This window comes from Phaenicophaeus curvirostris, chromosome 7 (genome assembly GCF_032191515.1).
Source record: "Phaenicophaeus curvirostris isolate KB17595 chromosome 7, BPBGC_Pcur_1.0, whole genome shotgun sequence".
Lineage (NCBI taxonomy): Eukaryota > Metazoa > Chordata > Aves > Cuculiformes > Cuculidae > Phaenicophaeus > Phaenicophaeus curvirostris.
Window position 1 is genome coordinate 4,286,691 of NC_091398.1, and position 24,712 is coordinate 4,311,402.

Genomic DNA, 24,712 nt, shown 5'->3' on the forward strand with positions numbered 1-24,712 from the left:
GAAATTGTAGCTGCTCCATCCCTGGAGGGGTTCAAGGCCAGGCTGGATGGGGCTTGGAGCCCCTGATCTGGTGGGAGGTGTCCCTGCCGATGGCAGGTGGTGGAACTGGATGGGCTTTAAGATCCCTTCAGACCCAAACTGTTCTATGATATGATTATATGATGAGACGGAGAAAGTAAGAAAAGAGGATGCAAAAGGTGCAAGATTCTTATACTCATTGTGCCTTGTCACATGGAATATTTTTCCACAGGAAAATGATGTTGCTTTGCAACCAAAGCTGTCTCTAAGAACATGTCAGTTTAGAGGATGTTTTGTGCAGAAAGTGCTTTTTTTCTTTTTAATTATTTGATTTTACCGTGCCTTTTGGGAGATTGTCACTGAAACCAGCTTTGTACTTGGAAATGAACTTTGTATGTTCTTGTGTGTCGTATTCAAAAGCAGAGAACTGTTTAGATGGTACCAAATATGAATGTCCTGATTCACCTTAAACCTTTGTAAAAAAAAAAATAAAACAAACCCCATGCTCCTTGGAAAAATTTAAACCCCATTTGTTTTCATATCAGCTCAGGATAAAAACATGTCTTAAAATGTTAGAAAGCATTTCCCCCCAAATAGGAATGTCAGCTTATGCTAGCTCAGAAACTCGATGGAAAGTCTCTGTGAGTTGTTAGAAGGATTTCTACTAATGCTGGAATATCGAGTAGCTCGTGTGAGAGGGTGAAAAGATCCAATTTTGGAGAACTGAAGCTATTTTCCTGGTGCCTGCTCATCTCAGGGCTCTCACATGAGTTTTTGTTTTTCTTCTAGGGAGAGCCAGGACAGCCGGGGCTGGAGGGCCAAGAAGGTGGAGTTGGGAGGAAGGTGAGTTGCCAGACCAGCAGCCAGCAGGGGCCAAGCTCAGACTGGCAATAACTTTTCCCCTCCTTCCAATGTATTTTGTTTCACAAGTGCCAGAAGCTCAAGCTGCAAAACCCCCAAATCCTCAAAAGGAAAATGCTGGGTGGTTTGCTGGTTTGTAGAGACCTTAAAGGTTTACTCCTGAATTTATTCCCATGTGAGTAACTCAGTGCTCAGATCAGTGGAGCTGATTTACTCTGGATCACGAGACTGCATTTGGCTGATGCTGAAAAGCAAAATCCAAACTGGAGCTGGTGTGGCTGGGACGTCTGGGGGTGTGTTCCCTGCTGCTCCACTGCCACCTGTCCCTTGGGACACAAGGCCCAGGGATTTTAGTGTTGTCCTGCATGCGTGAGAGAGGAGCTCACCTGTGTGGTGGAGGGTTAGGGGAGGTGAGGAAGGAGAAAACGTGGCAAAGTTTGGCTTAAGAGCTCTGGCCACCTGCATTTCTCTCTCCCCAGTAGTTTAAATTATTCACGCATGATTTTGGACTAAAAGATGCAGGGATATGTGGAACTAAAACTAATAGAGAAACATGCGCTAACATACTTGAATAACAAGTCTCGCTGTGTCCTCTTTTGCAGGGTATGACGGGACGGAGGGGAGGGATAGGAATTAAGGTAAGTGGTGATGGAGGTGACACCTGGGCTCCTGCCATGTCACTGGATTTGCTCTTCCTCTCTGCCTTCTCTCTCCCCCAGATTTCCTTCCTTCTCCCTGTAAGCTCCTTGCTGGACTTGGTGCAAAACCAGCCGTGTATGTGTCTAGATCTACCTGTCCTCTGCAGTGTTCCCTGCTCAGGTGCTTCGTCTCCATGTGCTGCAGGAGCAGCATAACGGGGCCAAAGCATAAAGGAGATTGGTACCTGTTGATTGCAGGAGAAAAATTACCCCACCAATTCTGTGTTCATTCTCTGCTATAACCATGTTCTGCAAGAAAATATCCCTGGAAACTCTTCTTCCTTGTTCTTTCTGCAGCTGCAGATGCCCTGAGATCTCTTTTCCCTCCCCATATTGTTGATCATGTGTCACAGTTTAGCCCCAACCCAGTTAATTTTGGCAGCTAAACCAGTGCAGTTGAACTCCTAATTCCCTCCCTCCTCCCCCTGCTTAGGGAAAGGAAAATGACAGGGAAAGGACTTGTGGGTTGGAAACTATAACTACAGCTTTAATTAATTACGTAATGATAATAATGATGATGAAAGTAATTAGAGAGTAATAAAATATATACAAATATATGAGATGGTGCATCCACTCTACCCCTTGTGACTGTCCGTCATCACAAATGCTGTAGAGCAGACACAAGGGAATGGGTCCATGGCCAGGAGGGAGCTGAACTCAGGAATTGGATTCAGGAATGCACAAATCCAGGATTAGGGGCAAACAGACAGATGAGGTCCTCTCTGGATGTCAGCCCTTGCAGAAGAGGATGAGACCCTTGCAGTTAGCTTTCAGAAAATGAAGTTACTTAGGCGAGACTGAGATAGAGTCACAAAATTGACTCTAACTCAAACCACAACATCATGCCCCCCTGTGCTAACCTGCACTGTTGTATTTTGTACTTTAAGGGTACCAAGGGCTCACTCGGTCAACCGGGACCTGCTGGAGAACAAGGCTTGAGAGGGCCACAGGTAAGTGAGATTATACCAAATTAAATGTCTTACCCCATGATGATGTTGCATTATTACCTCGCAGCACCTTCTTCGAAGAGCCTAAGCAGTGAGGATTGTCAAGGTTTGAGTGTTTTTGGGTGCACTGTGTCTGTCCTGCTGTGGGATGTCAAGCTTGGCATTGCGTTCATGCCACCCAAGTTGTGATGTGTTTGAAAACCATCTCTTAGGTGCTGTAGTGTTTCTTCCCCTTGTGATCTCGTGTAGCACTGGTGTGTTTCTGCCCATGTTTTCTATACAGTCTCGTTTTTTCTCCCCACACAGGGTCCACCTGGCCAGACCGGCACACCAGGCATAAGAGGAGAGCAGGGCGTTCCTGGACCCAGGGTAAACCCTTCTGCTTCTTTTCAGCCACTGGCCCAGCTGTGTTCAGCAAGAATGTGTTGCTGACCTAATAAGATGCAGTCAATATGTCTTGAGGCTTTGACCAACATGATCCAGTGAGGGGAGGTATCCCTGCTCATGGCAGGAGGATTGGAACTGGGTGGACTTTAAGGTCCCTTCCAACCCAAACCACTCTATGATTCTATTCTATGTCTCCTCCTGTCCCTCTCCAGGACTCTAACTCTCTTATAACAAGCTTTCAGTACAATCCTCCTCTCAATTTACGCCAGATGTTTTTTGATCAAGAGTTACAAAAAAGAAAGAGTTAAAAGCACCACTATGGGGTCAGAACTTCAGTGTCTGACCCATTATATTTTAAGATGTTTCAAAAGTAAAGATCTTTGAGTGACTGGCAGGCCATATTCCATGATTTTAACTTCTGAGGGCAGAGCATGACCACCTCATATGCTTGCTGAGTACCCCTGTGCATTTATTTCCCTCTCCTGCTGCACACACCAGCAAGACTCGTGGCCTTAAAGCCAGACACACCTTGCATTTCCCTATCCTGAGAAGGTCTTTGCCCCTCCTGCTTACACCTTTCCCAGGAGGGTTTCTCTGAGGATGATACAGGTTGCTGCTGATATTTGAATACACCTGACCTGGTCCTTCAGCTCTTCTCAGCTGTGACTTAAGAGTATTGAATTTCTTAAGGTGCTTTGAGAAGGACCAACCCTAGCAGTTAATAGATAATTTCTGTGGTTGGCCAACCCCCTAGTTTTTATTTTATTTATGTGTTGTCAACGTGCCTCTTCCTTCTGTTCCAGGCTGGTAGGGGACCACCAGGTACCACAGGAGAGCAGGGCAGGATCGGTCCTCCAGGACTAAAGGTGTGTCTTCACGAGAAAGGGACATCTGCAACAGAAACAGCAATGAAAGCCTTCAGAATAGGAGTGATCTCAAAAAAATACTGGAGATTAACATCTTGGAGCAAAATTAGCTTGTCCTCACTGATTTGCACGGTGTAGAATAGAGCAAGATCTTTTGTAGTTTCACTAGCCTCCCATTTCATTGACCAGAGAGGCAAAAATACTTGAGTAACTGAGATTCCCAGGGTGGGTTCGCAGCTGGTATCTACGTGTGAAGATGGTTGTGCTGATCTCTCCGGACACTCCATATAGGTTATCTCTCCCGATTCACACACTGATTCATTTCCATGGCTGCTCAACTTGTCGATTTGCACTGGAAAAGTCCCCAGAGCTTGGGAACTTTCATTTTTGCACCCAGCCTGCGGTGGGTCCCCTGCGTCCCATTGCTCAGCTTTTCTGATATCACTTAAGGTCCCACTAAAAAGCAAGCATTTCATAGCATTGCTGGCTGTGTAGGTCCAGCCATGACTTTCTGCTGCAAGGACCACTTCAGACTGGTCTATGTAAAGAAATAGATGCTGATGGGGTAGGGAAGGCTCAGAGTTGCCTGGAGTTTCAGCACGTGCTTTAACAAATGCTCCTGTTTTCAGGGTGAGCCTGGGAACCCTGGAGCCAAAGGGTCAAATGGACAGCCGGGGCCACGAGGAGAGATGGTAAGTGTGGCCACACGCTCGAAGCTTTCAGGATGCTGGGGTGAACCCTCTCCTGCCACAGCAAACAGTCCCAAGAACTTCACAGCCAAGTGTTCAGCTCCCTTAAGTCTTTGCATCCTTCATAGTACAATATGAGAGAGAGAAAACAGTCTTATGTCTTGAGCTGGCATGAGCATAATTGAGTGTAACCCCTTTGAGGGGTTGAATTATATTCACTCAAAGTGACTTTTGACACCTCGGAGATCAGCATGTAAGGCAGAGCCTGTTGAGAGTTACTTGGCCTTGTCCTGGCTCATTGCGTGATGCATGAGTGGACACCCTGAGCTGACTTATTGTGCTAGTTCAAAGTATCCTACAAAGAAGGTGTATGGACTAAGTGAGCCTTTTCCTGGGGCCTAATCTTCATTCCACTGTATAATGAGGAGATAAAATATTTTGTACAAAGTAAGAGAGGACGAGCTTGGGTCAGATACAGCTATAAACCCCTATCATTGACTGATCACCTAACCTGCTTCCCACTGCTGACTCCCACCTGGGTTTAACACATTACGTATGTATAATAAGCAGGTTTTAAGTCAGATTTGTGGTTTTGGCACCACCTTCTTGTGCTTTTTCCCCTTGCAATAATTTCATCTACAGAGGACTTCTTGAAGGCCTGTGGCATCAGTGGGTTCTTTTTATTGATGATGCTGGATCCATGAGGTTTAAGTTGTTCTCATATGACTACGTATTAGTGACTTTGTCCTTCCAATTTTAGGGTGATGATGGACGAGATGGAATTGGTGGCCCAGGTCCTAAAGGCAGAAAGGTATGTGTATGCTCAGCATGTGTGTCTACCACCATGAGCTACCAAGGACAAGAAATCAGCCAAGGTCTCCAGTGCAGATAGGCAAGGGCAGAACCTGGGTGAAGCCAGACATATACAGGGACAAAAAATCAGGCCTGTGTGCACCCTGGTGAGAATGTCAGGCAAGACTCTTCAAACCTGTCTCTCTGCCTTTGCCTTGATTGTGCCAGTGCAAATCAGCTTCTCCAAGGAGGAGGTACAATCTCTTTGTGCCTGCTGGCCACAAAGTCCCTTGAACACCAGTGGGACTTTGAAAACAATATGCCAGCATCTCTGTAGTTCCTCTACTGCTGAAATGAGCCTTAGAGGAGCGATTTGCTCCCCAAAGGCTAAAGAGAGTAGCTGCTTGCTTTTTGTTAATCGTATGAGTAACAAAATTGCAAACTGAATTTGCAGTTGCACTCTTTTTCCTCCATCAATTAATTCCTTCAGTTGTTATAGATCTGCCTGCATCATCAGGTTTGTTTTCTAATCTCCTGTATTCACATAAACCCTTGTGTTGTTCCAGGGAGAACGTGGCTTCATAGGCTACCCAGGACCCAAGGTATGGTTCAGCTGTAGAGCTATGCATTTGTTTTCCAAGCAATGTAACCTATTCCTACAGTCCTGGGCAGATCTAGAGCTTGTGCTTGTGCTTTTCCTCAACTAGGGTGGACCTGGTGACCGCGGTGTTGCTGGTGGCCCTGGCCCTAAAGGAAACAGAGGCCGCAGAGTAAGTTGGACCATGACCATTTTTCCCCTCTGCATGAATGGCCTGAAAGTTAACTCCTAGGAGTCCTCCTGCAGACGCTTATGGAGAGGATTTCTTTGCTCTCATTCTCTCTCTCTAGGGAAATGCAGGAGAACCTGGGACACCTGGTCAGAAAGGAGAGGTTGGATACCCCGGACCACCTGTAAGTGTTCATTGTATTGCTGATGGAGCCTTTGGCTTCCTTCTTAGACAGACTCCTGGTTGCCTCTCTGAGAAATGTAGCAGTCCCAATTGGTGCCAGGGATCAAAAAATATGCCCACCTCTACCTCCTGATCATTTCAAGTTAAACAAATTCTTCTTTATTTGTCTTGGATGTGTCTCTGTAAATTCCTAACTAGCTGTTTATCCTTGATAAATATTCACCTGTGCTCAAACCGCCAAGCATGGCAGAAGGAAAAAGTCAGGACACAGGATCTTATCAGACACTAGGATTTCCCCATGGGTTCTTCTAGGAAGTTCTCAGATCTTTATAATTTACCACTCCACATAGGATATTGTCCACAACCAAATCTGACACAGAGCACCCTACAAAGGCCGACGTGATTTGGCTTGCTTTGCACATGAACAGAGAGCAACATAAATCATAGAATCAGCAGGTTGGAAAAGACCCATCAGATCATCAAGTCCAACCATTCCCATCAATCACTAAACCATGTCCCTCAGCACCTCATCCACCCGTCCCTTAAACCCCTCCAGGGAAGGTGACTCAACCACCTCCCTGGGCAGCCTCTGCCAGTGCCCAATGACCCTTTCTATGAAAAATTTTTTCCTAATGTTAAGCCTAAACCTCCCCTGGCAGAGCCTGAGGCCATTCCCTCTCGTCCTGTTCCCTGTCACTTGGGAGAAGAGCCCAGCTCCCTCCTCTCCACAATGTCCCTTTTGTTTTGATCTGACCTAGATTTACTCCTCACAGGGGAAAACATTTCCCCCTGTTGTTGGAAATACAACCGAAACCAGGTAGATTTCCCCTTAGCTTCTGCACGACCCGTAGTTAAATAATTATTCCAACTGTGATCATGGGGCACCCAGAAATTAAACATCATGCTTAATTTTGCTCTGTATTTTAAACAGGGACTTAAAGGTGATAAAGGAGAATCCAGAGATGTAAGTGCAGCACCATTTCTCTCATTTTGAAACCCTCGTTTGCAGGCTGTGCCACGTATCTTATGTTTCCCTTTCTCTCTCTCTCTCATTTAATTTTCAAAAGCAATGCGCGCTTGTGCGGAACATCAAAGACAAATGCCGTGAGTACATCGATGTTTTGCTAATTCCCTGTCACTCCCCTTGTATGCACAAATGTTACACAAATGACACTGACCAAACTGCTTCTTTTCCCCCTCTTTTCCACAGCTTGCTGCTATGGTAAGTAGGTTCTTTATACCCCAATGTACCTGAGTGCCTGAATTTTTTCTCTCCCCATGTATGAATGATTTACCCCTGCTGAGGACATGGTGCTTGCACCCTGACAGCTATTTGGGACACTTTTTGCTCCTAATGCGTGTTTCTGGTAGGTCCCAAGGAGTGCCCAGTGTTCCCAACCGAGCTGGCCTTTGCTATCGACACCTCTTCGGGCGTCGTGAGGGAAGTTTTCAACAGGATGAAGCAAACCGTGCTCAGAGTGGTCAACAACTTAACAATCGCTGAGAGCAACTGTCCTCGAGGTGCCCGGGTAGCTCTGGTCACCTACAACAATGAGGTCACCACAGAGATCCGCTTTGCTGATGCCAGGAAGAAATCAAGCCTCCTCCAGCAGATCCAAAACTTCCAGGCAGCCCTGACCACAAAGCCACGCAGCCTGGAGACTGCCATGTCCTTTGTGGCCAGGAATACCTTCAAGCGTGCCCGAAGCGGCTTTCTTATGAGGAAAGTGGCTGTCTTTTTCAGCAACGGGGACACAAGAGCCTCCCCGCAGCTCAACGATGCCGTGCTGAAACTCTACGACGCTGGGGTCATGCCGGTGTTCCTCACCAGCAGGCAGGATGCGGTTCTCACCAGAGCTCTTGAGGTTGGGGTCATTCATCCTTTCTATCCTTTTCTGCTCACGGTCTTATTCTGCTTTCTGGGGAGATTGATGGTGTTGGCTCCTGCAGGCTGCAGTTGGCTTCCACAGACCTTTCAAGTGCTTAGCGCTGAGAAATCATTGCAAGCCAAACTCATCCAGAGTGCCTGTTAGGAGAGAAATCCAAAACAGGGAGCATGCTGTGAAATGCTAGTGAGGTTACAATGAGTCATTTGTTACCCAGAACATGGCCCAGGGTGCCAGGTGTGGTATGAAACAGAAGAAATGACAGATATCCTAGCTAAAAAGGTCTGATTGAGACACAAATGTGAAGGATAGGAAGGTAGAAGTACCGTTGGCAGAGAAAGGAGATAATAGTAGAGAGTTTTAAACCAACAAAAAAGCCCCAGATGAGCATGCTGAGCACTGTTTTGAGTGCTTGACCCTTTTCTTGGGGTTTATGTCTCTAAACTAGTTCCACTAACTGATGTTGAGCCATTAGGCTTCTCCAATGGATCCACCAAAAGGATTTGTTACCCAGAGCAGAGAATCTCTTAGAGATGTGGATTGCCTTCCACTACTTTGAGCTGCAAGTAGCAGAAAGCAACATCGCTAACACTATATTTTTCTGTTTGAATCTAACCAGATCAACAATACAGCGGTCGGCCATGCAATTGTTCTTCCAACCAGTGGCGGTCAGCTGAATGAAACTATCCGGAGGCTCTTGACTTGTCACATTTGTCTGGGTAAGGAATCCAATTTCTCCTCTAGATAATGCCAGATCCTTCTTGCCACGCAGCCGTCCGTTGTCAGTGGTGGAGAAGGGAAGCCCAGTTGGGAGTCAGCCCTTTTGCTGCTGAAGACAAAGGATTCATATTCTTAGGCTGAGCAGAAACCTTGGCATTGTGAATGAGGCTTGCTGGGTGTTCCCTGCTTTGTAAAGAGAAACTCCTGTTTTGGCTGGTTTCCACTTTTACAACCCAAATACCAGCTGCGAAGTGCTCTGAAATATGGCCACCTGCCATTTATGGCAGAGCACTTCAGGGATCCCTTTGGACAAAGGAATGTGTGAAATATTAAATGCATAACTAAATGTGTTTTGGAATGAAATTACTTTGGTATCGAGTAATGGGCAATTGAATGTTCGTGGCTTGTTAGTATTTCATATGACACAAGATATTTTTACAATGACAAGGGAGGGTCATCTTCGGTTCCTTGAGGTGAAACCTACTGTATTTCTTTTCTAGATGTGTGTGACCCTGATCCCGTCTGTGGTTTTGTTCAGAGACCTGTATTCAGAGATAGAAGGGCAGCCCCAACAGACGTAGACACTGACATAGCCTTCATCATGGATAGCTCAGAGTCCACCACCCCTCTGCAGTTCAATGAGATGAAGAAGTACATTTCTCACCTCGTAAGCAACCTGGAAATCAGCTCTGAGCCAAAAGTATCTCAACACCATGCAAGAGTGGCAGTTCTCCAGCAATCTCCTTATGAATATGAAACCAACTCAAGCTTCCCACCAGTAAAAACTGAATTTTCACTAACTGATTATGGATCCAAAGAGAAGATCATTAATTACCTTCACAACCAAATGACCCAGCTCCATGGCACAAGGGCTATGGGAAGTGCAATTGAACACACAATGGCTCATATTTTTGAAAGTGCACCAAACCCTCGGGATCTAAAAGTCATAGTTCTAATGATGACTGGAAAAGTGAATAAACAAGAACTCGAGTACCTGCAGAAGGTTGTTATTGAAGCAAAATGCAAAGGGTACTTCTTTGTTGTCTTGGGCATTGGCAGGAAGGTGAATGCCAAGAATATCTATAGCCTAGCTAGTGAGCCAAATGATGTGTTCTTCAAATTGATTGATAAACCAGGAGAGCTTCATGAAGAGCCCTTACTCCGGTTTGGGAGACTGCTGCCGTCTTTTATCAGAAGTAAGTATAACATCTCACAGCCGAAGTATTATGGAATGGGCAACACGTGTCCTCAAAGGGGTTAATCTGCCAGGTTTTGCCTACCTGCCTGTTGGCTGGATGGTCTATAGCCTGACCTACTCTTTCGGCAGTGGGGCCCACTAAAGTTAGTCTCCTTGTGTATGTTCTGTGCTGTTTGGTCTGTTTGTCACTGGTGTATCTGGTTATTTTTCATTTTGGTCTCCCCAGGCCATCCCACGCAGTCTGTTGCTCTGCCAAGTGGAGTTAGTATATCTGTCTGGCTTCACTTAGTCTCCATGGGCTCATGTGTGGGATCTGACCTAATCCTCCCTGGCTTGCTGGTCACATCTGCAGTATGTCCCTCAGCCTTCTGCAGCCCAGCAGCCTGCTAGAACTAACCCCCACTACCTGAACACCTTGCAAACCTTTCTGTCCAGCTTCAGCATAAACAAGATGTCTAGTAGGTGTTTGGAGAGTTCAGGCTGAGGTGGACTTGCTGTAGGCAGATTCAAGGACCAGATGAACAGGATTCTTTGCTTGGGGATAAATATTGCTACTGTGTTTGGGATATGTAGATGGCACCTTGAAAATTTGCATCTTGGCTTTGCTAGAAACCCCAGACTGGATCTCCAGCTAGAGCCAGCTGCCAGAGATCCTAAGCAGACCTGGCCAACAAGTACAAGACAAGGACCTTTTCTGGGAAAGCAAATCTACAGGGCTAATAAACCACTGATTTGGTGGTTTTGCATTAAACAAGAAGCAAACGTAAGCAGATCTTTCCCTGAAAATAAATGTTTAGGTTTTCTCAGTTTGCTTTTTCCACTTACCACTCACAGGGGTCCTGGAAACTTCTAGCATTTGAAAAATATATTAATTGTGTGTTTAGAAGTGCCTTGTTATAAGAAAACTGTATACATGTGACTAAGACACACAGCCCTCTGCTATCTTGTAGTTACTGCTCTAGTGTTCGTAAATCGGAATAACAAATCTCCCAACCCAGGATGCTGCAGTAACCGCACCAAAAGTCAAGGAATATCCCATAGGAAGCAAGCAAGAAGAGAAAAGTCATTTTTTAAATCAAAAAGAAATATATATAATGTAGTGTTGGTAGGTAACCGCCGTCCTCAAGACCAGTGTTTAATACCAGGCTCTCTCTTTCTCTAGGTGACTTTGCCTTCTACCTGTCTCCAGAGGTAAGGAAACAGTGCGAGTGGTTCCAGAGAGATCAGCAAACCAACAGCCACAGCCCTGAGCACACCGGTCAGAAAGCTGTGTAAGTAGTGATTTGTCTGTAAGAGAATGAACTTCCCTAGCAGCCCGTCTCGGGGAGAAGCATTTGTTTCCAAATCCCTGCTTGGAAAAAAAATAAGAAAAAGCATTTTAATGATAAAGAAATTTTTCCAGGTGGGGAGGCCCTGGCCCAGGTTGCCCAGAAAGGTTGTGGCTGCCCCATCCCTGGAGGTGTTCAAGGCCAGGTTGGATGGGGCTTGGAGCCCCTGATCCAGTGGAAGGTGTCCCTACCCACAGCAAGGGGGTGAAACTTGATAGGCATTAAGGTCCCTTCCAACCCAATGATTCTATGATAACAATCAGGATTTTCAGCATCTTGCCTGTTCCTTTAGTTCTGCTTATATAGGAAGGGAAAAAGTCACTTCGGGTGCTTTTGGTTTGACAGGTATGTGGCACCCAACGCAACCACAAGCCGAACCCTCGGTGCCACCACCACAGTCAGTGCCAGCATCAAGCCTGCTGCGAGCACCAACGCCCAGGCCAGAACCACCACCGCCAGCACCACTGCCCGCACCACCGCCCGCACCACCCCCCAGACCAGAGCCACCAGCCAGACCACAGACAGCACGGTGGTCCAGGTGAACATCACCTCACAGAGCGCAGCAGGCACCGCCGCTCACACCAAAACCTCCGGCCGCAGCTCCGCGGCTGCTGCATCAGGTGGCAGGAGAAGACAAGGCGGTATGTGAAAGGCTCTGCCCAGGCAAGCTGTGCCCCTCGCTGGTCTGGACCACAGTGGGTTGTGGCTTTTCTCCCTCCCCAAGTTGACTATTCCAGTGGGAAAAGTCACTAAAGGGCCAAATTTTGTCCTTGCAGAAACAAGATTTTAGGTGCAAAACTGGGAATCTGCACAGGGTGGGGTTGTTAGGTTCTGTTGAGAAGCTTGTGCAAAATCAGGTGGGGGACAGACTGCCTCTAAGCAAAACACAAGCAAGGGGTCTAAATACAGGGCAAACCATCATCTAGTGCCTGGCCCAGCAGTACAGCAGCAAAGCACTTTTCTTTCTAGGGCAGCCCATTTGCTTTCTATGTTTTATTTTTTTTTTTCCTTGTAACGTTCCCCCTTGGCTAATTTTTGCTGTTTATGGTGATTCATACCCTGGTGGTGTTTGAATCCTCCATCAGCTAATATAAATAATTGTTTCAGTTTGTTCATCGTGGAATCAGTGGGGAGACCTCTTTGGGAACGCCAAAGCTCTTTCACGTGAGCGCAGAGGCAGCTCTGTGCTGGATGAACAAGTTACAAAGAACATGTGTCAAAGCCCAGGAATGCTTAACCAGTCGATGAATGCATCTCCTTGTGTAAATAATAAATAAACAGCAATTAGCTTTTATTTAGCAGTCAATGCTTTCATCAGCTTGCAGGCAACAAATATTTCTGGGTGTTCCTTGCTCTGCTGTTGCTTCCAAGCAGCATTTGCAAAGGTCTCATCTAACATTGCCACAGCAGGAAAACCTTTCCCTAAGACCTTCTTTGCCCTGTTCAAGGTGATGCTGGATCATAAGCAGACTTTGCTTGAAGGTTTTCAACAGTTCAGTGAATCCACTGTACCCTAGAGAAGGATCTGATTGGACACATTTACAGTTGTCGGAGAAGTTGTGCTTGGAATTATATTTCAGGCTGTGTAAATCTTGTAAAAAAATTTACTTTGGTTTCTTAGATTGCAGCAGAACACACACACACACGCACAAAAAGAAATCACTTGGTAAATAGTCTCGGATGTGGAAAAAAAGCCTCCCTGTAATCTCTTGGGTTGGGCATTTGAGATGGTGAAGTCACAGCCTGGTTTGTCCATGCTACAACTAGCTGCAGACCAATTTATTTGCTGTGGACTGGAGAGGAGATCCTGCAAGGGTGAGACCATTTTTCCTTGAAATTTCTCCTCTTCAAGTCCTTGCTTAATGTTTCTTCTGATTTTTGCATTGCAGCAAAGACTCACGACATCCAGATCACAGATGTCACTGAGACCAGTGCCAGGCTGCGGTGGGCCAGCCCTGAGCCCCAGAACACTTATGTTTTTGATATCACGATCACCTTGGCACACGACCACTCGCTCGTGCAGAAGCAAAACCTGACCGGTACTGAGCATGTCGTCCGAGGACTCCGAAGTGGACAGAAATACCTTGTAGTCATTACAGGCTACCAGAAATCCCAACCCAGAGTAACCTACGCGGGGACATTCAGCACAAGTAAATACCTCTCGGGGAAAACAAACAAACATCTATTTTGTTTTCATATAAAATGCATGCAAAAATTGGGAAAAAAACCACGCAAAGGACAGGGAAATCAATTGGTACCAAGGATTCCAGTTCTGGCGATGCTCATTTGTGTCTCTGCATGTTTGGCATCCTCCAGATCGGCAGCAGGACCTGGTTATGAAACGCTGCAAATGTGTTTCTCTGGCAAACACAAGCAGACAGTTCAGTGGTGTTAAGTAGACACAGATTGTGGGTGAATTCAAGCCAGTCCCCGTGAGGGGGGGTGACTTGTTGTGCGTGCATGACGCGTCGCACAATGGGTGTTGGTGGGGATCAGCCAGCGTTGCTGTAATTAATAATATGAAACGAGCTGGATTAACACAGTGTAAATTCAGTCCCGCCTGAGTGCAAAATAAGCAAGAAAATCTGTTTCTCCGGTTTCCATTTCCATAGCCACCTGTCTGCTTTGCATACTATATTATCTCTCCCCCCCAAAAAAAAACCATAAAGAAGAGATTCAATGAAGGGTTTAGTCCTTTGGGGATCCAAGCTCCATGTGTAGATATAAATCAGATATAAACCTCACCGAACACTTTGGCATGGCCAGAAGTTGCTAAGTAAGAGACAGCCTGTTTTTGCCTTTGGTGTAGGTTGGCATAGAGGTTCCTTGGATTGGTGGTGTGGAGAAGTTTGCACTGGTCCTTCCAGTGCTGCATCTGGCTTGTTCTGGCACTTCAGAACCGATTTCTGTACCCGAGGAAAGTTTTTCCATTGGCTTCAATGGGTTTGGTTCAGGTCTGAAGCCTCTTTCCTTTGTGAGCAACAAATGTGCCTGCAAAAATGTTGAGAAAAAGACACCAATGTGTAGAAATAACATTTACATGTGCTGACTTGGAGCTCTCAACGCCCAGGGAAGCTGCATTTCCTATAGAGTAAATCGCCAACGAGATCTAATTGGGTAGGCAATGTTGACGCTACTTCTACCCACAAGCTATGGCCTGGGTGCTGGGTAGAACTTCTCCCCTTACCCTCCACCAGCAAAAAGCAAATCCAACCCTTCTTGTGGCTGCAGCACCCTCCAGCCCTGTGGAAAATGAGACATGGGTTGCCCTGGGAAGGGGAGATGCAATGAGGTGCAGTCATGCAGTATGAACCATGTTCTTTCCATCACAAGGGGTCTCTTCCCCCGGTGATGAACCTCAACATCACAGCTCCTAGAGGGACGCAAAGGTGTGTGATCGAAGAGAGGCATGCAATGCATGGACAGTCTTTGAGGGCTAAAGGGGAACGAGAGAAGATCCATCATGGACTATTTGCTTCTCTGGAGGATGCCAACATTTTTTTCCATCTCTAAAGCCAGAGGACCAAAGCTAAACTGGCCACAGAGAGGCCATGACCAGCTCCTTTAGAGCTGCTGCCCAGTCACATTCTGCGTGGTGAGTGGGGGCCATCCAAAGCAGATGTGAGGGGCTCTCAGGGTGCTCCTTTGTAGTCACCTCAAGGATGAGCCCAACCATGCAGCAGAGACGCCAGCTGGGGAAGAGCAAGACAAACCTATCCTGGCGCGGCTGGGCGGTCGTGGATTACTCATCCTGTCAGCTGCCTCCAATAAACATTTCTGAAATGGATGTGCTAGGGTAAACAGATCCAGACCTGACTCCTGAAACTTGTGTGCGTCCCCTGTGCTGGAACTGGGGCCAGTGAGTTTGTTTATGGCTGCATCGCGGGTGCTGCAGCACATTGCCTTCCCTTTGGCTGACCCTGCTGCTTCTTCTCCTCAGAGACCCCGGCGCAGCCCAAGGTGTCCCTGGCCAACATGATGCTCAACACTGAACCGCTGGAAGGGCCTGAGAGTGGTGAGTATGGGCTACTGCGGGAGCACTGAGCTGGGGGCTCTTCTAGGATCTCCATCAAGAACCTGGCCATTTGCACCAATCTTTCCCTTGCCCACTCCTAAAACTACCCTTTCTCTGAGCCCTGCTAGAACTTTTGCTTGACAGAGCCAACAGATTATGATCTAGAAGACATCCTTGGCCATGTGGGTCTGAGCCCTGTATTAACATCTCTGTCCTATTGTGGAACCAGAGCCCCCTGAAGTTGCCGTGATCTTCATGTGGGACTCAAACCAGGTCTTTCTTCCATTGCAAGAATGGGAGATGAGCCAGAGCAAAAGTGCTGGCTGCTCTCCAGGGACAAGCTGTTCCCTATGGTCTCCGCAGCATGTGTGGATGGAGAACATCACCTGATGCTTGCTCGCTCCCTCCTTCCATTCATGGAGCGAAGAACAGGTCTTGGCTCCTTGGTTTAACACATAGCTCTCAACAAGGGTTTGACCAGCAGGCAGGGATTGCAGGGGAATTAGTGTCAAACATTTGCACAGATTTGGCTAACCGGTAGCCTCCCACCAGTTTCACCGATCTCTTCAACCCCTGTTTCTCTGCCACCAAGAGCCTACGAAGTGGACTGCTGAACAGGCAAGCTGTCAGCACCTACTCTGTTGTTAATCGAACTAACCTTTGTTAATTAACGTAGATAAATAGGTCATCTCGTTGCTTTTGTTGACATCAAGCTCATTATATCAGCGCTATTACACTCAGCTGTACCACAAGTGCCAGGCTACAACATTCCTCCACGGCTCTGGAAGGGCTCTCAGCCTTTGTAAAGCAGCACAGCCCTGTTGCAGGCACCAGCTATGGATCTGGCATCCAAACCTTATCCCTGAATCACCACTCGTGTTTTTCTTCAAGCATTTTTCTTGCACCGTGGTTCATTATCTTCCTGAGGTGATTTGAGAGCATGGGGAGATGCTGCTGCTCAGCACGTTGAGCTGACAAGAGTTGCAAAGCTGCTGTTGGGGTCTGGGTGCTCATGCTGGAAGGGATGAGCATGGACCTCAAGCCTGGCTGGTGGAACCACTGGAGCTTGCTGTGGCAGAGCCCCGGGGGCTGGCGCTTGGCAGGGACCATCTCGTTTCTGCCTTGCTGCATATTCTGTCATCCCATGCATTCCCACTTGTTTGGCCCCTCTCCCTGGCACTGGCATCCCCTCTGAAGCCTTCACCTTGCTTCTCTCCACCAGATGACATGCACTCCCATGGCTTTATTTAACCCCTTGTGTGTCAGCCCTGGGAAAACAAGTTCTGTAGGTGCTGCCCAAACGAAAATGGATGTGCAGTGTACCTTATGCTTCGATGCAGACCTCAGTCTCAACCCCTCTTGTTGACCCACCTGCAGCAAATGTGTCTGCCTGAGGATTTAAGGCAGTCAACAATTTGGGTAAAACATTCCCTGAGGATGCTCATCTGAAGTTTTTCATAGTATTGTAAATGGATTGAGTTGGAAGGTACCTTAAAGCTCATCCAATTCCAACTCCCCTGCCATGGGCAGGGACACCTCCCACTGGATCACGTTGCTCAATGTTCCATCCAACCTTTCCTTAAACACCTCCAGGAATGGGGCAGCCACAGCTTCCCTGGGCAACCTGTTCCAGGGCCTCCCCACCCTCATTGTGAAGAAATTCCTCCTTATGTCCAGTCTAAACCTGCTCCCCTCCAGTTTATACCATTGTCCTTAGACCTATCGCTACAATTCAATCCTCATATAGGCAAAGCAGCTGTTAGAGTGGGTGGCTTGTCTTTGCTAATAGAAACCCTGGGATTTGGACCTGAATTATCATTTCTGGGCAGGAAAGGAACGTATGTTTAAATTCTCACCAAGCCTTAACATCTACCAGGTGCAGCTAAATAAACCTGTGTAAGAATTAAACGTTACTGCCAAGACAAATGGCTTTGCAAGTAGATGGGGGCTGAATTCTGTGTGCACCAGGGCCTCCCAGCACCTGGGACTCACGACAAAAATCAAGAGCAGGGAGAGGCTGGGGAAAGTTCAGCAGGAGAAATCACAGGACAACAAAATACCATCAGTCCTATACCAGGCTTTTTTTTTTTTTTTTTTCCTTTTCAATCTCTTACCTTTGCAGCTTTTAACCCTTTCGGAGTCACTTAACCTTTGCACCTTTTGACATGCAGATTGGCCAGACCCTTGCTTGCTGGACTTTGACATGGGCATGCAGTGCAAGGACTATCAGATTGTGTGGTTCTTTGACTACAAAAACAAGATCTGCAGCCAGGGTTGGTATGGTGGCTGTGGTGGTAATGCCAATAGATTTGAGGCTGAAGCTGAGTGCCTTAGCAAATGCTTAAAACCATGTAAGTACCACGTGGGGATTAATCTTTCTGCGTTTTATCATATTGTCAAATACTGTTTGGATTGGAGAGAAAACATCATTTAAAAACCAAACCCACATACTTTTTCCTCCAGCAGCAGCTGAGAAAGCCATGCCTCAGCCACCCCGTCAGAAAAGATTATCGCCAGGTAACACCTCCAAAAAAAAAATCATCACAAACCAAAGCAAATCCATTATTTCACCTTGATCATTCCATTTCATGCATGCAAGCTTGTCCAATGCGGGATCACCAGTAGCGTAGACTTGATTTTCATTTAGTCCTTGGCATGACCGTGCTTCACCATCTGCTTTGCATGAGCAAGTCACCTTGCATGTGTGTTGTCGCACCAGGACACGTTGTGTTTGTGTGACCTGAGTGCAAAGCACAGCTTTATGGCAAAATCACGTATTGCGTTTTTGTAAGAAGTGTGAGGTTGCTGAACTGGAGCGTGGCACAGTCCCAAAGCGCTTTTTTCTACTGTCACTGCGTGACTAACCTGTGCCACCACTCAGCAGCCTTTGAGGAGATGTAAAGCGCTGCAATTGTATCACAGAATCATAGAATCACCAGGTTGGAAAAGACCCACTGGATCATCGAGTCCAACCATTCCAATCAATCACTAAACCATGTCCGTCAGTGCCTTGTCCACCCGTCCCTTAAATACCTCCAGGGAAGGTGACACAACCACCTCCCTGGGCAGCCTCTGCCAGTGCCCAATACCCCTTTTCATGAAAAATTTTTTCCTAATGTCCAGCCTAAACCTCCCCTGGCGGAGCTTGAGGCCATTCCCTCTTGTCCTGTCCCCTGTCACTTGGGAGAAGAGCTCAGCTCCCTTCTCTCCACAACCTCCTTTCAGGTAGTTGTAGAGAGCAATGAAGTCCTTTCCCGCTCATTTCATTTTCTTAGGTGTATTTTAGGTTTCTTAAATCAGGCTTGGGAATTTTTATCACTGGCAGCAGAGCAGCCCAAGTGCAGCTGTGGCTACCCTGTAGAAAAACAGGGGGAAAGCAAGGAGGAAGCCACCACCAGCCATGGAGATGCCTGGTGCGGCCACTGCTTACAAAACAGGATCGCAAAGTGCTTCTGGGCTGTGAACAAACATCACAAAGATCCACTGGTTGCAGTTTGAGGGCTTCTCAGCCGGAGGAAGCAGCGTAGGGCTTGTGCAAGAATGTGTTGCTTTAATCTAGGGCAAGATTTCATCCTCACAGAGCAGGTGATGCGTTTTTCTCCAGAGGGTGTGTTTCTGCTGGCCCCATCCCACAGGCCAGCCCCTTCTGATCATCGTCATATGACTTGATGATGTTTCCAGCAAACGTTGTTCAGGCTAAAGTGATATTTTGTGAGTTTGGCACCGTTCTGCCCTGGGCAGGTACTCAAGAATAATAACCAAGGGGCCCTGGAGGGACACACACATCTCTGCCTGCCCTTTCAGTGTCTTCTGCTCTGTTTGCCACTTTATCTCTAGTCCCTTTTTGTTTCCTGCAAAACCAGAGCTCGAATCCACCACAGAAAAAGAAATGTGGGAATCTGTGTGCAGCTCAGCTTTCAAAATGCTGAGTGTCACACCCAGAGGTGTGAATACTAGGGCAGGCAAACTGAAGATCATGATTAAAGCAAATTTTCAGCAGCTTTCCTGAAGCCAGATCTGCTTCTAAAGTGGTGCCTGAATTTCCCTGTGCGTCTGCTGATCACAAAGGCTGCTTCTGCTCTCAAAGGGGATGAAGAGGAGAAACCTGGGCTGCCTGGACCCTATGTCACAGAGAAAATCTGTGTTATCCCTCCCATCAGCTGAATGTTTTGTTTACTGGTTGGATTTCCAAGAAGCTGTGCAGAGTTTGGGGCAGAGTCATTCATGTATTTGCATCTGCCGGCTTTTTTTTTTTTTGGATGGCAGGTAAAAAGGGAGATGGAAAAAATAACCCCTGAGTAATAAAAGGCAAAGAGCCTGCCAAAGATAAGGACAAGTTTTTGGCTGCAGGAGCCCAAAAGCAAAGCTGAATTTGGAAGGTCAATATTGATTTCAAATTCCAAGGAAAATGGAGATGAAAAAAGAAATCCTGCTTCAAAAAGCCACATTTAGAACAGGACAATGGGCAGGAGTGTACTTTGAGACACGTCTCCTCTCTCAGAAAGAACATAATCCCAGCTCTTCCCATCTAAACAGTAAACCCACTGCTCACATCAACCACCCAATGTCCCTGATGACCCTATCAAGTGTGCCGGTTTGGTCATTCCCACGTCCATCCTGGGACCATCCTGGCCTTGCTGAGGAATTCTAGGCTCTGGGCAGCTGCCAGCACCAGCCACAATTTCCTTTAAAGTAAACCCACTGCCAGGGCTTTCTTATTGCCTGGGGTCTGTTGCTAAACCTACTTTCTAGACAGGATTTCAGGGATAATCTGCACTTTTCTTTGCATGAAAACTTTAGAAGTGTTTAGCATCCCTTTGTTTTCATCAGACCTCAAGAGATTTGCTCACAAATGATACTTTTTATATATTCACTCTTTATCTCTGTACTCTCTCCTTTATTCATTTGTGGATATCTCGTGGCTCTATTTCTCATAGGATAGAGACCTGGTAAGATGTCTCAGCCCCCTGCAATCAGTGCCTCATTATTTTCTCTTATTGCTTGGGACAGGCAGAATCCTAGGAACGTTAATATAAAATTATTTTTTACCAGCACTGAGCTTTTCACCTCACAAAATCCTGCCTTTGTGTGACCACTCCAAGGGTCACAGCTAATTGAGGCACCTTTACTGATACCAAAGAGCTGTTTCTGGGGGCTGTGGGTGGTGGGACTGCAGGAGGCTTAGGGCTGTGAACTACAATTTCAGACCAGCCCTTGAAACAGCTCGATTTCTGGCACCTGGTTTACAAAAAGCACAATCCTAAAACAAGATTATCAGAGAATAACTTCTAAACCGGAATTTCCCTAGCAGTCATCGCTGTTGTACTTTGTATACATTGATTTATCTTTGCTTTGGAGGGGGACAAAAAAGGAAGTAAATTACTTTTTTTTTCAATTTAAATAGGTTCTAGTTGCAAATATCCCTCTAGTAAGAGGAACTTGACATTTCACCTGTTGGAATCCACTTTGTTCCCATTCGTATTTCAGTGCTGGCTGGTTTTCTGACACTTGTTTAATGGATGTCTTCTGATTTTTATGCCTATTCAAAGCTGGACACCAGCAGCTTGAAGCCACAGTGTGATAAGTGTAAGCAATAACTGTGATGTCAGAAATTTGGGGGAATTGCTTGATTCAGAGCTATGGTAGCAAAGCTTTTCCGGGACAAACCGTGATGTCTACTGGTTACGCTATGCTGAGCACACATCCTCTGTGTGCAGAGGATGCCGCCTTTGTGACCTGGTGTTAAATTAGTGGCTAATATCAGATTTTTTTAACTTTAAATGTTTAGATTTATTTGGCAGTTTCATTCTAACACATCCAAATACTTATTTTGTTCCCCACTCACCCCACAAGGGATCCAGGATGCCTCAGGACAGCGTGTGGTATATCCAGAAGCGTCTTCATGTAGAAAATTTCTTGTTTTTGTGGGAAGCCAGTATTTTTAATGGGAAAATGATGGTGCAAATACTTTTCCCCTTGCCTCCCAGCCAGTCTTCTCCCAGTTCTTAGCCCTGCCGACTCATTTCCTGCAGATCCAGGGGATTTGCAGACAAATGCTGCTGTGCAGCACTTTTCCTTCATCTCAGCGTCGCTCCGTGGTTGCACGACAGCAACTCATCTGAGAACTTGTGGATCATGGCTGGTGACCCCCAAAGAAAGACCTGTTCACAAACTAAGAGATGGGATTTAGTCACAAGGGATGTGCAAAACCTGTGCTGGGGTTTCCCCTTCTGAGCTTGCATGCCAGCCCTGCTCACAGGCATTTCTCTACCGTTCACATGGATTCAGAGAGGCTGTGTTTCACCCAGGAGTGCTATTGCTGACTCCTCTTGCTCCTGTTTTTTCTCTGCAGTCACAGATATCTGCTGGCTGCAAAAAGATGAGGGGCCCTGCAGGGAATATGTGCTAAAATGGCACTACGACCCCGAGACCAAGAGCTGCGCCCGGTTCTGGTACGGCAGCTGCGGAGGCAACGAGAACCGATTTAACACACAGAAAGAATGTGAAAAAGTTTGCATGTCTGGTAAGCAGCATCTGTGTGGCTGGAGAGGGGGGGCAGCCAGGTCCTTGGCATTTCCCGTCCAGTGCCTGGTGGTAGAGAGCTTGCTTGTGGTGCTCTGGACTCCACAGCAAGTCCTGGCAATGAACTCTATTTACCCTCCCTCAATAGCCTGTGTTGCTTCCCATGCATGGAATAACCTCATTTATTTTCTCTTCCTCCATCAAGGAGGTAACATTTCAGGAAACATCATCCCTGGCGCGGTGACAACGACAGAAACATAGAGCCAGCGACCTGCCAACACATACCTCTGAGACAGCCAGGAGCATCAGCCGTTGCCTCCTTACCCCTATAGAAGCTAAGGGTATAGACTACCTTGCACTGTACTATTTCATGCTTTTAACTTCCGAGCAAACCTTGAAGCAAGTGTTTTGCTGCATGACCTATCAATATGGTGCTAACCGTTTGTGGACTGAGTGCTACATGTGTCCAGGTTATATCGTATCGCTTCAACATTACCAAATATTTACCTAATTGCAGATTGTTATTGTCTCTAAATTACCCATTCTTTCCAATTCCGGCAGGCTGCCTATCTAAGGCGCCGTAAAAATGAGATTAAAAAAGGAATCATAATGATTTCACTGCAACTGTTATGTGCTTGCTTTTATCTTTTTCATAACTGAGCATAACTTTACAGGGGAAGCCTTCGTGTAAGAGAGTAGCTAATTCTGATAAACAAGTGGTTCAACTTTTCGTTCTTCCTTTTTTAGTTGATTTTTCTCCTTTCGCTGGATTAGATTTCCAACTACATCTCTTGTATGCATTTGTAACATACGTGGCCAACCGAACTAGCAAGGAAAAGGAAGCAAGGTTTCCGAATGCAAATGCACTGCTGGGACCAAGGCCTCAGTTAACAAATGTTGAAATTGTGGTGTAGGATGCCCCTGGCATTCTTCTGATGTTGTATGTTTTATAAAACACAAAGCAAAGCAATCTGGGGAGGAGGGGTGGCGGGTGGGAGGGGGATTTTATTTTTATTGTGGATTCTGTGTCAGGAAGTCTATACAAAGAACTTTAAATAAAGTCTAATGGAGGTTTTAAGAAATTCATGGGTTTGTCTTTTTATAAGTCACGGTGGCCATCAGTGGAGTCACTTTCCAGGACATGGAATGCATTTATTTGGAAGGAAATCCCACTGAACGTTAAAAAGAAGATGGAGGGAGCGGGAGGATTGTAGGGGATGGATTCAGGAGGACATCACTGCTGGTAACCTGGAGTTTTCCAGCTTGGAAAAACATGGAAACCAAGACGTCTTGGTTGTGAAATCTCCACCCTGGTGGAATCTAAACCCAGCTGGATGCAGCGCTGAGCAACCCAGCCTCAGCTGGCCCGGCTTTGAGCAGGGTATTGGGTCAGAGGTATCTGGAGTTTCCTTCCAACCTGCATAACTCAACAACCCCATGGGCATTTTTGGGTGTGTTCTTTGCTGCCCGTCTTCATGACAGTTTTTACCCTGGGGTTTTCCTGTCCTTATCTGAGCTCACTCGAGGAAGCTAAAATTTGCATTGTGAATTTTTGGAGCTAGCCCTCCAAAACTCCCCCCTAGAAGCATGAAGCAGATAAATGAGCCCCCTTCCCCACCTCCCAGGGCTCAGGGCAGCTCTGGGCGGTGGGGCTGATGTTCCCCAAGCCTTGTTTCCTATTCACAGGTAGGGGATGATGCCACTTGCCACTGGAGGTGCTCAGAAGAAAGAAGTGATCCCTGTAGGCATGCACCATGGATGGTGCAGCTGAATGCCAAAATCAGAGCAGGTCCACAGGGGAGAGGACAATTATTCACTTCTGAACAGGGTGGCATTGGTTAAATCTTGGAAAGGTGACTATGGTTACAATTTAAGGCTTATCCAGTGCCTTCCTCCATAGGCTGGGGTGGGACTACCCTGAGGAGGAGGTTACGTGGTGCTCACCTGCTCGCCTCAAACATTGGGGTGATGCTTTCTGAAGCACTTCAGGTGAGTCTTCAAGGACCATGACACACTCCACGTGTTGTACATGATGCCTTTGAAGGCAACTCTCCCAACAGGACAATTTGCCTTCCATAGCACCATTTACCTCAAGTTCTCAGTTCCTCACTGCACATCATCTGCAGGGCTCACCTTGACTTGTCCATGTGAAGATTCATAGTGGCAATGGGAGCATGTAAATTGTCCTGGGCTTTGTCCATGCAGGGATTTAGGTGTCCCTTTCATGGGGCAGCTATTATACCATTCCCAGCTGCCAACAGTTCCCATCATTACCAAGCTACTGGTACAGGACTTGAGGACAGCAGGGATGCTGAGATGAGCCCTGGCAGCTGCACTTGGGAAGCTGTGCTGTTTATTTGGCACCTTCTCTGAACACACCGCAAGAACTCCATTTAAAAAAAGAGGGGAATCGGTAACTTTCATTTATTTATAATTGTCTTGTGCAATGGCTACACCCAGCTGTGGCAGCTCCAGAGGACAGAGCAGGCTCCCCTGCACAGAGGTGTCCTAAAGACCCCCTTCTTTGCTTTCCTGGGGTATAAAAGTTGCAGCCAGCTTAAAGCAACCCGCAAACTATCCTTCCCTCCTCTCTGCAGCGTGGAAGAGGTTTTCCCACTGCCAGTGCCACCCCTGTTTCCCAGGAAAGCTGCTTTCGATGGACCGTGCAGATATGCAGGCGCAGCCTGGGCTTTCACGGGTGTCGGGGAGTGGGAGGCCTGGTTAGGGGCCCCCCATCCCCTCCAATCCCTGGGGCTGTGGGACGTTGCAGTGGCCTCTTCTGAGCCTTTTAAGGAAGCACGTTATGCCCCGGGCCCCCGGCCAGCGGCCGCGCGG

General features: G+C 46.9%; 1 protein-coding gene across 1 annotated transcript in view; it reads left to right on the forward strand.

Annotated features, from left to right (window-relative positions):
- The window catches only part of COL6A3 (collagen type VI alpha 3 chain), a 64,525-nt gene extending 41,584 nt beyond the window's left edge, over positions 1–22,941 (forward strand). Inside the window, exons 23-46 of the mRNA XM_069860641.1 lie at positions 808–861; positions 1,482–1,517; positions 2,465–2,527; positions 2,831–2,893; positions 3,715–3,777; positions 4,407–4,469; positions 5,227–5,277; positions 5,825–5,860; positions 5,966–6,028; positions 6,147–6,209; positions 7,140–7,172; positions 7,276–7,312; positions 7,419–7,430; positions 7,580–8,073; positions 8,714–8,813; positions 9,315–10,010; positions 11,175–11,283; positions 11,686–11,981; positions 13,230–13,490; positions 15,281–15,355; positions 17,527–17,706; positions 17,819–17,872; positions 21,708–21,878; positions 22,083–22,941. Coding sequence (XP_069716742.1) covers positions 808–861; positions 1,482–1,517; positions 2,465–2,527; positions 2,831–2,893; positions 3,715–3,777; positions 4,407–4,469; positions 5,227–5,277; positions 5,825–5,860; positions 5,966–6,028; positions 6,147–6,209; positions 7,140–7,172; positions 7,276–7,312; positions 7,419–7,430; positions 7,580–8,073; positions 8,714–8,813; positions 9,315–10,010; positions 11,175–11,283; positions 11,686–11,981; positions 13,230–13,490; positions 15,281–15,355; positions 17,527–17,706; positions 17,819–17,872; positions 21,708–21,878; positions 22,083–22,138 — 3,129 coding nt within the window. The 3' untranslated portion in view covers positions 22,139–22,941. The remainder of the gene's footprint in view (positions 1–807; positions 862–1,481; positions 1,518–2,464; positions 2,528–2,830; positions 2,894–3,714; positions 3,778–4,406; positions 4,470–5,226; positions 5,278–5,824; positions 5,861–5,965; positions 6,029–6,146; positions 6,210–7,139; positions 7,173–7,275; positions 7,313–7,418; positions 7,431–7,579; positions 8,074–8,713; positions 8,814–9,314; positions 10,011–11,174; positions 11,284–11,685; positions 11,982–13,229; positions 13,491–15,280; positions 15,356–17,526; positions 17,707–17,818; positions 17,873–21,707; positions 21,879–22,082) is intronic.
- The last annotated feature ends 1,771 nt before the right edge of the window (positions 22,942–24,712 follow it).